This window comes from Tenrec ecaudatus, chromosome 1 (genome assembly GCF_050624435.1).
Source record: "Tenrec ecaudatus isolate mTenEca1 chromosome 1, mTenEca1.hap1, whole genome shotgun sequence".
Taxonomy (NCBI): domain Eukaryota; kingdom Metazoa; phylum Chordata; class Mammalia; order Afrosoricida; family Tenrecidae; genus Tenrec; species Tenrec ecaudatus.
Window position 1 is genome coordinate 205,437,542 of NC_134530.1, and position 16,135 is coordinate 205,453,676.

At 38.6% G+C, this 16,135-nt stretch overlaps 1 protein-coding gene across 2 annotated transcripts in view; it reads right to left on the reverse strand.

The window, feature by feature from the left end:
- Positions 1 to 1,600: 1,600 nt before the first annotated feature.
- The window catches only part of BRINP3 (BMP/retinoic acid inducible neural specific 3), a 493,055-nt gene continuing 478,520 nt past the window's right edge, over positions 1,601 to 16,135 (reverse strand). For both annotated transcript variants that reach the window (XM_075540509.1, XM_075540510.1), the window contains one exon: positions 1,601 to 2,717. In XM_075540509.1, coding sequence (XP_075396624.1) covers positions 1,601 to 2,717 — 1,117 coding nt within the window. The remainder of the gene's footprint in view (positions 2,718 to 16,135) is intronic.

The following is a 16,135-nucleotide window of genomic DNA, read 5'->3' on the forward strand; positions in this document are numbered from 1 at the left end:
GCAGGTAAGACACCGAAAGATAATGAATGCTTAACAACTGTGTGTATTTACTCACGAAAACCTACAACAGCAGAAAGTAAAGTTTGGAAGAAAAATCCACTTTAAATGTATCTAGCACTTTAGAGTACAAAGTAAGACATTCAGCTACCCAGATACTAGGTAGCAGAGCAATATTTTGCATGTGGTAGTTATCCAGTAACTGTCTGTTTTCTGAAAAGTCTGCTTGTCCTTATACTGCTTTGCAATCAAAACAAATATTTCAGAGTCCAAGACGACTATGCAATCGTTTAGTCACCTGTCTGATTCTTCCCAGCCATGTCATTATTTCCTGCCTCCGTCCTCTGAAAAATTCCTTCACAACCTCAACAGGAAAGCCAGTCTGGGCAACACATTTGCTTAAATGACAAGGAAATATTTATAAAATATTCAGACAATAGTTGTGTGATAAATATTACAAACACACTTTACAGATACATTTATATATCTAAACAAAAATACAATTTAAATTCATAGAAAAAGTACTAATTATACATCTAATATTATACCCCGATAATATGAGATCTCAATGTCACCTTCAAATGAAAAATTGGAACTGAAGTCAGTTTTATATTTAAATAGTTTGCTCCTCAAAATATCTTTCAACAATAGTGTCTCAGAAAGAAAAATAAATATGCCTATTCACATTTGAATTTAATTCTTTGAGCATGTATTTTACTCCAATGCATTACAATTTGTGGATTCTCAAAATGTTATTTTGTTGACATGGGCAAAATGCAAGAATAACTAAGTTTTTAGTGCTTGAAGTGAAAATGATTTCTCAGAGTGTGCTGATTATTGGTTATCAGGATGCAGAATAAAGAGTGACATGACAAGGTGCTAAGGAAATTAAGGGTTTGCTTCTTCATGATATGCTTATAAGCTCACAGATTTTTCAGTATGTCTGCTGGAGTGTTCTGAATTTGATTTGTGAAATAGTTTGCCTGACTATTTAAATGATGATGCTGTCACTAGAAATGACTTATAAACCAATGCCATTATACTTTTAATGAAACAAATAAAAACCAAAACTGAATATTGAGCATTCTCCCTAATTGGGATTTCAATATAGATTGTTGAAAGGGACCTTCCACTGTTCCCATTAAGAAAAGAAAAGAATCTTAGTGAAAAATCACCATGGTTTTAGAAACTATATCAAAATAGAACTTATTTCATGGGGTAGGGGTAAGGAATCCCACAGCACTTCTTTTTAATAACTGTTCAGCTACAAAAATTTTATTGGTATCATTTTATGTTCCCTCTAGAGGATATAATGCACAAAAGCATTGCCACGGAACATATAAAATTACAAATGAAATTTATTGTAAAAAGTAGAAGGTCTTCTAGACTGGTGTCAGTATTTATTTCATTCATAAACCCAAACTGCAGTATAATATATTCATTGTCAGAAAGTTCATGTGTGTAAATTGCCATCCAATGCTATTGACTGATATAAGACATATATTGAAAAGACAATTTAAATGTACTCTTCCAAACATAAACTGTTCCACAAAAGCACTGTAGAAACTCATCCGAGGTTTGGGGTTGTGCTTGACATTTATGGTTAACTACATAATTTGGTAGTGTCATAATCCACTGTGTTTGGCAATTTGGCATTAAACGCCTTCAAAGCAGACTGAATTCTTACTACCTCACTAGTAGACAGCTTGAGTCTATGACGAAGCAAGCAAGAGAAAAGATCTAGAAGACGCTGACCAGGTGGCGAGAGTTTATTTACACGGTCTCTTATCTCTAAGAGTTGCAAAAGTGCGGAGTCCTGGGATCCCTGAGTATAGGGGTAATCCAGCTGCAAAATCAAGTCTCGAATTGCTTCAGGGTCAAAGTGCATGCTGTAGCCAAACACCTGAATGTTATTGATTTTCATATAGCCCAGGTTCCGAGAAGGATCAATAAATTCCAAAGGTTCATAGTAAATGCTCTCATTGCCATTTGGACCATTTGACTTGATGCGACTCCTCAGGTAGATGTGCACTGTCTCAAAAAACGTCTTCCACTTGTTCCCCAGAGTCAGTGTCCAGTTATAGCACTGCAGAGGGAGGTCCAGTTTAGTCCGCTCCCAGTCCGGAAAGCTGTTTTCATTCACAGGCATAAACCAGCTCTCAGAATGGCTGCCTCCGAAGGGGTTGACGTACACCGCTAACACTGGCTCCAAGGTGCTGTTCTTGGTTAAGCAGATTTGTAAAGAGAGACCTAAGATCATGTGGACCAGACTCGACTTGTACTTGTTACTCTTCAAGGTGAGGAGCATCCGCTTGCGCCAAGAGGGGTCAAACCAGCTATTGAGACGCATATCGTTGCTAATAAAAATGGCATGGACTTCTATCCTCCTGTCTGTTTTCTGCAACAGGTATTTCATCTCCAAGTCTTGGAGATCAGTCTCAAAGCCAATGTAGTGATCTGTGGACTCTGCTACTTCAGGCTTGCAGAGACCTTGGCTCAACATGTAGCCGGTGTTGCAAGAGCCGCATCGAGTACGGTTATCTGGCGCGCAGGTCAGGCAAGCTGAGGCATCGCCCACGGTGCAGGGCAGGAAGGAGGTGCAGACCACCTGGTCATTGGGACACGTGCAGGAGTGTGTCTCTTCTGAAAAGCTGCCCAGGAGGCCGTTCTCATTGCAGTAGAGAAATGATTGGATGCGAGAGAGCCAGTAGGTTGAGGTTCTAGAAATGCAAAACAAAACAAATTCATATAAATACAAAGACATCTTTTTGTTTTTGTTTTGTTTTTTGGTACAGTAATAAAGTAAACCTTAGAGCTGAAAGCTGCACTATCATTTCTTCAGATTCTCCGCAGTTAGCTATCAAGAGAGCTAAAAGATTGATATGGTTTATAAGGGAAAAATCATATAATATCGTTCAGCAGCATGCAATACAAGATGCAAATACCATGTTTGATTCAAACTAGAATACAGACCTTCTGAACAATTTCTGCAGAAATTAGAGTTCTATTTGGAAATTGACTGTGAATATATTTGAGTCAGTTATTGTTTTGACATGATTATATTAACCGTAAAAAATAAATGTAGTTTTTCCATGGAATATTCAGGATAGAACTAGAGACTATAAACAATGATTATTTATTCAGTAAGAATCATTCCCATGAAGCACTTCTAGAGCAGGTAACCTGAACAGAAATGAAAAGAGAAAGACAAATGAGCAACTCTAAATTCTAGGGTTTTAGCAACATTGCAAAATAAATAACATCTGAGGGGAAAAATATTAAAACACTTCTGATTTTATTCTCCCCGGCTACTCCAGAAATAATTAAAATAGTCTCGTTAAAGCCAACTGCACGTTAAGTTGAAAAGACCCAAGTACATTATGTTAACGTGTTTGCTTTGCATTATTAGCACGTTTCTTATTTACTCCCAGAAATTGAGCTCATCTTGATGCAATTGGAACTTCTTCCTTTCCCTATTTTCTCTTTTTATTCTTTTGCTTTTAGTTTTTGTTGATGTTGTGTTTTTTAATACTATCTAATATTAAAGTTACAAAATATAAGTGTAAGTACTAGGTCATGGGAAAAGTTGCATATTCTCTTTAGGGCTCAGGTTTGCAAAATTGTAAAGGAAAGGATGGAGATGTGAAGCAAAGTGCAGTTATAGGCAAGGAAACCGTTCTGCATGACTCTGTAATGGTGACCACATGACATTTTGCATTTGTCAAATCTCTGGCACTGTACAACACAAGAATACATCTTCATGTCAAGTATGCACTTAGTTAACTATAATGTCTCACAACTGGGAAATGTACCATACTGTGGCCAGATGTTAATAAATAGAACAAAAAAAACAATGGGTATGGGCGAGTGGAGGTATATCTAAACTGGTTTTTGTTTTTAACAAAAGTAATATCTCCCATATTGTGTTTTTGTTAGAGGTAAATGATATGAAAACTATGTATCCAGAATATTTCATAATATCTGATTTGTACTCCACATGACAACCATTGTTATAGAGTTAGTTCTGATTCACAGGCACCCTACATAGTGTTTCCAAGAATCTGAATCTCTATGGGAGCAGACAGCTTCATCTTTCTCCCAAGGAGTGGCTGGTGGATTTGAACTGAGACCTTCTAGACAGAAGAACAATACTGATTTATTACACTGTCTGCCATCTGCCCTGAGGCATACATTAAGAGGAAAATGTGATTCTTATACAGTCTTGATGTTCTTGATTTGAGACTGATGAAAAACATAGTTAAACTTTTAGACTTTCTACACCATTGTAGTTTTGAAATATTTAGGCGAAACTGTATATGTTAGATTGTTAATATAATTCAGGTATTAAAATTGTACAGTTAGTAAAAACATGATTAGTATATTTAGAACTACATGTGAGTTATTTATATGCAAAATGTATATAATCAGAATATTGGGTTTATCTTAATGCCATTGTAAATTCTCATGTTTTTTGTTTAAAAAAATAAATGTATATTTTACCTCTTATTACAATTTTAGTTGATTGAAGTTTTGTGTGTGTATGGGGGGGGGCGATTCTGAGTTCTGTTACCCTGGGGGGATAGCCTGGGTGCAACAACTATGAGTAAGCTTTACCTGCGTAACTGTTTACATTTTCTAAGAACTTGGTGCAGACTCTGAGTGAGAAGGAGACTCCTTGCTGGAGACAAAAATAAGTCCATCAGTTCAAAATATGCAGGCAAGTGTGTGAAGGGAGACGCTGGACAGTGTAAGATAAGATAAAATAATAATTTGTAAGTTATTAAGAGTTCATGAGGGAGGCAGGAGCAGGGAGGGAGAGGGAGGAATAAAGGAAAATGAGCTGATTCTAGCAGAAGGAGAATTTTGAGAATGACGAGGGCAACGAATGTCTAAGGGTGCTTTACTCAATTGATGTATGTATGGATTATGATAAGAGTTGTATGAGCCCCAATAAAATGATTAAAAACAAAAAAATTTAAAAATATGCAGGCATACAAAAATGTTTGTTAATCATATTAGAATGTTTGTTAGTTATATGAGAATATTTGCTAGTCCAAGGATGTTTGCTAATCATGCATCATGAAAACATCTTGTGCCTGAAGTCACGGTTCCCTATTACTCTCCCTGCATTTGAACCTGGTAAACTTTCTTCTTTGGCTTGAAAATTGGTGAGTGGAGAAGCTTCATAGGGTCTTCTCTCTCTTGTATCCCTCACCTCTCCCTCATGACTCGATTCTGAGTCTTGAGTAGTTCCTCCACCTGTCTCAGGCAGCTCCTAGCTGGTTGGAGTGCTACAAATGATGGGCACCCTCCAACATGATGTCACAAGTTACCCCGACATGATACCAATAGTTTTATATTATGCTGACTTCCTATTTCACCCAGCAGTTTTAACATATAATTCATATACATCTCATACAATCCATCAGTTCAATCATATTAAGAAGGTACAATTATTACCATAATCAGTTTAAGAACATACTCTTCAATCTTGTAATCATAATTATTAGATCTCCATATCCCCTCCCCGCAAACTTTCTCTGCCACATTTCCAACGTACTAGTAATTCAGTTACTGTCTCTATAGATTTACATATCCTGGATTCCAAATACAGAAAAATGGTAGAAAACAAGCAAAAACTAAAAAACTAACAGGAAGATCACAGTAAAACAGATAAAAACTGCAATCAAAGAGAAGGCAGAAAATACTGAAAACTAAAACAAATGTAAATGGATCCTAAAGAAAATCAAATGCTTGGGTTCTAAATTCTAACCTAACTGCATCTGCATTCTAATGTATTCTTCATGCTAGCAAGGCTGTTCCCATCCCTGGCCCATGAGCAAAAGTTAGAACTGGAACTAGCTATTTTTTTCCCTTTTGTTTTATTTTCTGTTTTTGTTTGTTTGTTTTTCCTATGTCTATCTATATAACATAGGCAAGGCAAACAATCCTGAGGAGAAAACAATAGGACTGGCAGTTCGGGGGAGCGGGGCATGGGAGAGGAGGGGAAGTGGGAAGCCACCAAATCAGGGATAAGGGAACAACAAAGAACTAAAGTTGATGGCAAGGAGGGTGTATAATGCCTGGAGGGGTTTAATCAAGTACAGGGTTTCTAGAGGAATTACTGAGAGCTGATAGGAGGGTGAGCATGATAGCAGGCAAAAGCTATTTATAGAGGTATAGCTATGGGCATGTATATATGTACATATGCTAATTTCTAATGAAAAGGATAGAGGCCAATGTACATATATTTATATGTTAATTATTAAAATAGCAGACAGACTTTAGACCTCTACTCAAGGCCTCCCTGAACACAAGAACACTTTGTTCTAATAACTGGGTACTCTTTGATACTCACCTTCCCAACACAATCACTGAAGACAAAATGGGTGCACAGGCAAATGTGAATAGAGCAGATGGTGTCCAACTATCAAAAGATATAATGTCTGGGGTCTTGAAAGCTTGAGGTTAGACAAGGAGCCATTTAGCAGGGAAGCAAATAAGCCCACATGGAAGAAGCATACCAGCTTGTGTGATTATGAGGATCAGGTATCAAAAGATCCAAACAACTATACTGATGTGAACGAGGAGGTTTGGAATGGATACCCACAGCCCCACACAGAAGGAAACAAAACGTTCTTGTACTTTATTGAGTTGTAAAGAAGTGTCAAGAAGGGTTGATTCAGCCAAGGTGCAGTATAACACCAATGAACCCCATCAATCCTCTAGTTCCTGAATACTCCCCCCCCCACCCCCCTACTCCTATGACCCAGTTCTAGTCCACAAACCTGGTGAATTTGGAGAACACACATTGGTACAGATAAGAGCTTTCACCACATAGAATTCAGGACAGATAAACCCCTCAAGAGCAGTAGTAGGAGTAGCAATATCATGAGGGGAAGAAAATGGTCGAGGAGGGGGAAGGGGAAAATGAGGAAACTCGTCACAAGGATGGCTACATATTCCCCAAAAAGGGAACAAGTAACAGAAATGTGGGTAAAGAAAGACAACAGGCAGTATAAGAAATGAAACAATAATAACAGTATATAGTTGATCAAGGATTCATGAGGGTGGAAGGATGAGGGAGGGAAAGGAAAAAAGAGGAGCTTATACCAAGGGCTCAAGTAGAAAATGTTTTGGAAGTGATGATGGCAACATATGTACAAATATGCTTGATACAATTGATGTATTGAATGTTATGAGAGCTGTAAGAGCCCCCAATAAAATGATTTTTTAAAAAAAGGCATTCCCTCCTATTCTTACTTCCTCACATTTTTTTTCTGTTTACTATTTGCTTTCAGGGTTTTTGGGGGGAGGGGTGGGGGTGGTGTCTCTGCTCATCCTCCTGCTATAGGGGAGGGAAGAGGACCCAAGATTAAATATAAATAATAGAGTTACATTTATCAAGTCTTAAGTGAAGTCAAATCATTCTAAAAAAAGAAAACCATCAGGACAGAACCATATTGGTGCCCAAGGATTCATATAAACACAGCCACATATATAGGACATGAAGAACAAAGGAAATGCACAAAATTATGAATGGCAGCTGAGTAAGTCATCACAATTTCAGATAAGACTACAGAATGAAGAAAAGGGATCATATTGGGACTTTTGCACTACTTCAGATTAGGAAAATTTATAAGATCTGTTAAGGTTCTCTGACCAAGTCTTTCAAGGTAGGACTCATCCCTGTACTACCCTGTTGCTGTACCAGCCTGTTGTGATTGTGAAGAGCTATGCCCAACTTATAGCTCACCACGCACAACTGAAGGAAATGCCATCCTGCCTCGCACTCCCTCACAAGCACTCCAGCCACTGGGTCAATACAGTTTGCCGAGGGTCTTACTCTTTGTCGCTGCCCCTCTAGTTGAGCAAGCATATTGTCCTTTCCTAGCCACTGATCTCTCCTGATAACATGCCCAAAGTGGGTGAAAGGACATCTCAAAATCCCCATCTCACGAAGAATTCTGGCTGTACTTCTTCACAGGTGTATTTGTTACTTCTTTTGGAAGCCTGTGCGCAGTTTCAGTATGCTTCACCAGCCACCAAACTTCACATGCATGGATTATTTTCTGTTCTTCCTTCTTCAGGGTCCAATGTTCATATGAATATGAGGCCATTGAAAATACCATGACTTGAATCAAGCTTACCTTAGACCTTAAAGTATATCCTTGCTCTGCAACACTTTAAAGATTGATATTTTAGGCACTGGTGAGTGAAATAGATTGGTATTGGCTATTTTGAATCAGGCAGTCATATGGTTTACTATGACAGGATTTCTACACCAGCAGACCAATTTTCAAGGGCACAGCCAAGCAAGTCCTGAGGGCTAGCCTTTCTCTGGGCTGCCTAATGGAGGATGAGGCATCCACTCTGAAACACACTTTATCCAAAGGCATAGCTTTTTACATTGCTCATCAGTAATGTTCAGAAAAAAGTCAATGGAGGCTGAATATTTTTGAAGACTCAAAAATGAATTTCAGACTCTCACTTAAATCACGGGCTTCCCAAAACGTAGTCCTCAAATTTTAAGCTTTAAAACACTCTTCAGCACATTTTTTAAACGTTACTGAGGTTAGTTTATTGTGCCAACATGGCCGATAAACACATGTGGGGTTAGTTGAAGGGAATAGAGATAACTGGCTTGGTGAGCCTCGCCTTTCAAGGTTCTTAGGTCTCTTGCTTTCTGATGGTCGGAATAGGGTGCAGCTGCCTTAGCCAGTTCCCTACTTCAGCCGGCAAGGCTCACTTCCTGCAAGACATCACAAGGAGAAGCCGCATGGACCTACCCTTATGCAGCCCTGGGTGCTGGACCAGCCATGTGGAGACCTCTGCCAGCGCTGAGATGCTTTCATGTTCACTGATCCAAGTTTCCTCCTGCAGTCGGTGACATAATGTGTGTTTTGTGACATGGAGGAGGACTTTGTGGATTGGTGTCAGACATATGGGTCAATGTTGGACTTGTGCGCTTGGGCAGCACTGGGTTGGGATGTTATCTTGATGTGCATTTAACCATTATATAAAACTCTCTCTTATACATGATTTCCTGTGGATTTGTTTCTCTAAAGTACCCAGACTAATACAGTTACTTTTCCCTATGTCCCTGCATAAATGATCTCCTTTAACATCTCTAATAACATTGATTTTGATTTATAAGATTAGTCTCCACTTAAAAATGTATATTCTGCATGATTGTTTATACTTGTCTTTTTATTACATATAATATCCAGATTGCTAGAACCCTGTTTTTGCTTGGAATTCCATATCCAGTACCTCATAGAGTTCCCAGGAGATAATAAGCCTTCAATATTTGTTGAATATTTTTTAAAAAGCATAAGAAGAGTAAAGTACATGGATAAATCTAATAAAAATCCCCAGTAACTGCATTTGTAAGGCACAATTTAAAGCTCTAACCCAGTGTTTCTCAAAGTGGGTGATACTGCCCACCCCCCGGGGGCGGGGGCTGTTGCTGAAACCGTCCAGGGGGGCTGTGAAAGCATTTATCTATGGACCCTATGATAAATGTGTAACCTACTATGGAAGATCTAGCTCAAAAATATCAGGAAGAACAATACTAAATTGTAATATGACTCAGTAAAGTACAAGAGCCTTCGGTTTCCAGCTTTCTTAAATTCAACTGTTTTCTGTAAACACAGAAGAATGAACAAAATTAAGCCCACTTCCTTTTTACTTCTCACATGGAGAAACACGGTCTATAAACGTACCAAACAACCACTGCCACTGAGTAGATGCCAACTCACGGGGTCCTATGCAGGCGGAAGCCAGCCTCAAACCCTAGCATATTTAGGTCATGTCTAGATTGCTTAAAGGTACGTTTTCCAGAAATCCCCAGGGAAATGCCATGCTCTTTGGCACCCCATGAGCTACTCATCTGTAGATGAGTCTCTATCTCTTCCCCTTCTTTTCCCCCCTCATTCTTCCACCAGGAATATATATATATATGATATAGAAATATCATTTGTGTATATATATATATATATATATATATACACAAATGATATTTCTATATCTTTTTAAACAACATTAATAATTATTTCTTTATTCAGTCACAGAATAGGAATTCATATTGCTCACCTGTAGTAACCATCATATTCCATTCCATTCATTCCTTGTTCTTAATTTTTTTCTTCCTGCTCGTCTCTCTTTCTTTCTATTTTTAGGTCTATTTGTGTGTGTGTGTGTGTGTGTGTGTGTGTTTGTGTGTGTGTGCGTGCGTGCGTGTGTGTGTTCTGGACTGAAATTATATTTTCTTCCCTGAAACCAGAGCATAATTCTCCGAGCCAACTCATCTTTCACTGTAAGCTCTAATCATATTTCCAAATCATGAGAACAAAACAAAAAATGAAATAGTAGACCTACGGCTAAAGGAAGCGCTCACAAAACTAGGGCACTATAAAAAGATCACGGGGACATTCTGGAAAAGCAATGGCCTTTTCCAGCTTTCCGTCTTTTTCAATCCTTTTCACAGCCGCAGATGCAGCACTGGAGGAATGCGTCTCGGCAATGCGGTCTCAGCTCGTCATGAAGGATATTGATAGTTGGGCACACTTCACTGTCAAAGCTCAGTTACCCTGGGACAGAGCAGCCAGCATGCAGTTCTCTCCCTCGCTGCTTCCTGTCCTTTCTCCCCTACTATTTACCTTTCACCTGTTTTACTGTACTTCAAAAGGAAGGACTAGTTTTTCAAAGAAGAAGAAATTCAATAAACTGTCTTTTGTTCACTCCTTGCAAAAGCTCTCTGAGAGCAACCATTGAGAATATAGCAGGTTTCAGGATTGTGTAAGAGATTTTTCCTGTACCTAAATGATCACTCGAATTTCTTATAGATAAAATTTAGCACCTCCACTTTACTTTACTTTATTATGTTAAAATTTATCTTGAAGATATATGTCTTAGAATTCAAAATTACTTTGACGTTGTATAGGTCAGACACCAAGCAGGTTTGACTCTTTTCTTATTTCTAAAAATAGCTCTGGGAAATCTGGAGAATACAAAGAACCCATTTGTTTTCTTAAATAACTCAGCAACTCTTAAATAAACGGAAATGAGTAGTGGCTGCGCAGGCTCCATCCAGGTAGCAAGCTTCAGAGAAGGTGGAATCAATCATATGTATTCGTTACTTCCTATATACGTAACAGCTTTCAGCCGTGCATCTACATGAAGGGCTAAATGACTTATAAGGGCCCCTGGAGCTCAGAGCTCTTGCTTTGGGGTCTTCTGCGGAGCCCTGGTGGCACAGTGGGCATGAATTAGGCTCCTAATCACAAAGGCAGCCGTTAAAATCGACCAACTACCCCAAGGAAGAAAGATGAGGTTTTCAATTCCGCAGTCTCAAAAGCCCACAGGAGCAGTTCTGCCCTGTCCTATATGGTCACAAGGAATCATAATTGACTTCAAAGCAGGGAGATTACGGAAGGCAGAGAAGCCTTGGTGGCGCAAGTCACACTGGGATTTCTAACCAAAAGGTCAGGGGTTCAAACCCACCAGCAGCTTCGAGAAAGAAAGTTGAGCGTATCTACTCCTGAGAAGATTTCTAGCCTTGGGAATCCTGTATAGATTCTCTTGGTGTAGGAATCTATCCAATGGCAGTATGGAAAGAGTGGTGAGAACATCAGTGCACCAGAGAGGGTGGTAAGTTGCTGGCACAACAAAAAGACTTGTGGTGTCAGGACCTCTCCTAAACCTTGCCTTGTGCTACTTGTATCACATCTGGTTATACTAAATGAGTAATAATAAGTTATGTGAATCATTTTAATGTGTTAGTACACTTAGGAGAAGCAGTGAGAGGCAGAAGAGTGAGAGTAGGTTGTGTTTGCCTCTGTGGCAGAATCTGGAAAGGCAACATTCTAACTTTTACAGGCTGAAACTCTGGGTAGTTATGGACCGAGAGAGGACATGCTGATGTTAACCAAGCATGTGGCATTATTCCTGACATTTATATAGTACCTCTTTGAGATATATATATTAAAGGAAAGAAGAAAGGGAGAGCAAATAAACATAAATAAATGAAAGGGCTGAAGAAGGAATAACAAAAGAAAGTCAGGGAGGACTGGCTCTTTAAAAAGCAATTAACATTCAGTAAATTAAATTATACGGACCTCTACTGCCCCAGAGCCTCAACTGCCCCTGAGACCTGAACAAGATGGTGCCTGCCTACCATCACCGAATATTTTGATTAAAAATAATTTAGAGGAATCCCTATCAAGGGAAGGAGAAAAGCAGAAAAAAGTTTCAAGTGCTCATGAAATTTAACCATAGAGACTAGATGAATTCCTGATTCTACTACCTCAAGATAATTTTTACACCTTAAACGTTAAGACAAAAATATTTATAGCTATGTCAACTCAGTGCACAGTATTCTCACGCTATCATCAGTCACCACAGGAATGTACATCATATAATCAGAAGTTGAAGGTGGCTATGATATCTGGCCCTACGTTGTGAGAATTTGGTTTTCAGAAGGCTGTGGGCGACAGTGGGAGCCTAAGATACATCTCTGGAACCTTCATAGGAAATAAGACTCTGATGATCTCCCTCTCCACAATTCAGAGATGGGAGGAAAGTGGTTATTAAATAGAGTGCATGGGAGAACTACCATATATACTTGAGTATAAACTGACCCGAATATCAGTTTAGGTACCTAGTTTTACCACCAAAAAATGCATTAAAAATGTGCTGAAAAACTCAACTTATACACGAGTATATATGGTAAATATAAAAGATCAAAGGGATAAACGTGACTTGAACTGGCAAGACCTTGTCAGTTGGCACCCCCTCTGATGCACACTGCACATTTTCTGCATTGTGTTTGTCTGATTTGTGTTCACATTATGGTTTATCTCAGCAGTGTGATGTCATTGGGGGGTCACGCTCTTGAGTTTGTGTTATATGAGGAGTAACACCCCCCCCATACACTCACACAATGGAACATTTTTTCCCAAAGCTATATCATGAAATACTTATACAAAACAAATTCATCACTATCAAAGTATTCTTCATTACACTTAATGCATTTGTCAAATCTGTGATGCCATTTTTGGAAACGTTTTTCAAACTCATTGTTTGGATAGGTGACAGCACCTCCCTCATGTTTTATCAACCTCTTCTATGTCGCCCAATTTCTCTCCTTTCATGTCCCGCTGCATTCACAGAAACAAAAAGTTTTCACAGAGCAAGGTCAGGTGAGTAAAGCGCATGAGGCAAGAGAGGCATGCTGCATTTTTTGCCAAAAACTGGTGCCCGGAGATGGCTGCTGAGCAGGTGCATGCCATGGTGCCTAAACCAGCCTTTGTCTGCCATTTTGTCACACACTGTTATGCAATCTTTTCCGAACCTCTAAAGAGAAAACTTGATTAACCTGGTAGAACAAATTCCAAATGAACCATGAGTCAACAGTTTTTGTCTTTTCAGGAAGTGATGGATGTCCAGAAGGGAGTTTGCCATCAATTACCAATACACCTCTTTTGAAATGAGAAAACCACTTATACACTTCAGTTTTTACTTTAACACTGTCCTTGAAAGCTGTGTTCAACCTCACAACAGTTTCTGTGGCATTTTTCCAGAGCAGGAAACAAAATTTCACAGGCTCATACTATTCTCTTAAATTGGCCATCACAAAAAAACAAAACAAAACAACAAAAATGAGGTTTGAGCAAAAATGCTTTAATGGAAAAATTCTCGTGACCAGAAAAAGCTCACTTCTCAAGTGAGGCCACTGAGTGCACTAACTCAGTTTCTCGATGCGCGCCTAGTGGCGAGATGTGCATTATAAAAGCTCAGTCATGCCCAGAGCTATTCTGCAGTTTTCAGACCACCCTCTCATCAGCTTTTCTGTTTTTTGGTAGATGAAGCCCAGAATTTATGAACCTATCAACTCTATAGAGACAGCATGTAGAATAAGTTTTTTTGGAGGGAAGGGCATACTGTGTTAGTATTGGCGGGAAAATAAATGGGAGAGGATGTCAAGGAGTCCAGGAAGGAATAGAATGTTTGGAAACTAATCGTGCTAGCAATTGTAATTGTACACTACTGTTTGATGCGATTGAACTATTGAATTATGTGATATTGTATTAACCCCCAATTAAAAATAATTCTTTTAAAAACTAAAGCCTTCAAAACAAACAAGAGCCTCACTTAATTTGTGAAGAAGTCTTTCTGGAGCATCAGGCTCTATTAACGAACCATTCAACTGGAGGAAATGGAAACAATCCAAAAAATTAGACAGGAGACAGTCATTTTTTGTTAACAGGAAGTATAATCATTTAAGAAAGAGTGGGAATGATTGCACAATTTGAAAAACATAATGCCACTGAATTCTACATGTAGATATGGCTGAATTGGTGCATGATCATAAAGATGTCATAGATCAATGTAAGGAATATGGGAATTTATTATCTAACAGCAAACACGTTTACCATTTGGAAACAATTCTTTAAAAGGTTTTAGGGTATAGAAGTATTCTAAAAATGGTATTACAGTGGGAGTATCTGACCTACTGCAACTTCCTAAGTGAGAAAGAAAATCACTATCATCCAATGAGTTGGCAGTGAAGTGTTACCATTGAGCTACCAAGGCTCCTTTCATATATGGTGGCTGCTCATCATGAAACATCAATGCGATCCATATCTCTTAAAATACTGCTGTTGCTAATAGCAGTTATCTTTCCCACCAGCCTTGAATGATATTGAGTATAAGTGACCCAGATTCTTGGCTCCACCCTAAACATTCTGAGAATTTTGTGAAAGAAGACCCAGAAATCTCACTTTAAAATCTCCATCCCCAGAGGATAGTCATATGCACAGACAAAGTCTGTAGGGATATAAATGAGAAATCTGAAAGTTATTAGATGTCATTAAAGACCAGTTGGTGGCACTGCTGGGTAAGCGTTGGGAAGGTAACTGCCACGTCCTTGGTTAAAACCCACCAATTTCTCCCTGAATCCCATGAAGATGTACAAAGTCTCAGAAACTACATAGGTGTAGGAACTGACTCAATGGCAGTGGGTTTGGGAGTTTTATTTTTATTAATTTGAAGTGTCAGTTAACCATTAGTATGAAAGAAAATGTCCAGAATACAAATATAGCCATAGAAGATTTTGAGTTTGGGGTTTTTTTGGGGGGATTTAAAGATTATGTATAATTTTAAATATTGCATTAGGAATTTTGGCACTATAATAAACCAATCCTAAAGCCTAACTTAATAAGAACAGTGTACCATGTTCCACTAATACCAATTAAGTATTGAGTGACTATTTCTCATGAGAAATGCAAGCCAGTTTGTACTAATATTTTCATTTCTTTAAAGCAGCTTGTACTAGATAACCCCATTTTGAGCTATAACGCACACACACACACACACACACACACACGTAAAAACGTCACAGGCTCAAAAGCACCGATTTACTCAGTTACTGCTCTACTACCCATTAGCAAGACTCCTCAAACTCAGAGAAATAAATTAATTTATTTAAAAATGCACATCGATTGAAAGTTCTATTCTATAGAATCATGAGCCAAGCTCTTCAGTGGATCAAGCTCTGGTGGTGGGGAGGAGTTTATTGTCATGATGTAATGAACAAAGAACACATAACTCTTTTCATTTTTATTGACATTTTAGGATCTTTAGAGAAGGTACCCGATACGGCTTATGAAGCACTTTTTATGAGTTGGGCTATGATCCCTGAAGTTGGCAGCTTGAGATCATCAGCCATTCCTTGGGAGAAAGACAGGGCTTTCAAATCCCCTAAAGAATTATAATCTCAGAAACTCACCCAGGGAAGTTCTACCTACTCCTACCGGGTCGCTATGGGTCCAATGGACTCAACGTCAGTGTGTGTGTGTGATCTTAGGAGTTCATTTGTCAAATCTCAGTCTTTCCCCAGTACTTACTCTTTCTTATACCTCTGCTTCAATTACCACAGCTGTAGAATGGGAATAAAATATTATTATAAAAATTAGAATCCGACAGCAAGTAAAGCATGAAAGGATTGCGGAAACACTTGAAAACCAGTTAAGAAGTGTAAAGTTTTATTTCTCTTATTTTAGTTACCTCCTAGTATTACCTTATAAAGTAATGCCGGTGTGAGCAATTATTTTATCACAGCTGCTTACGCATCTTA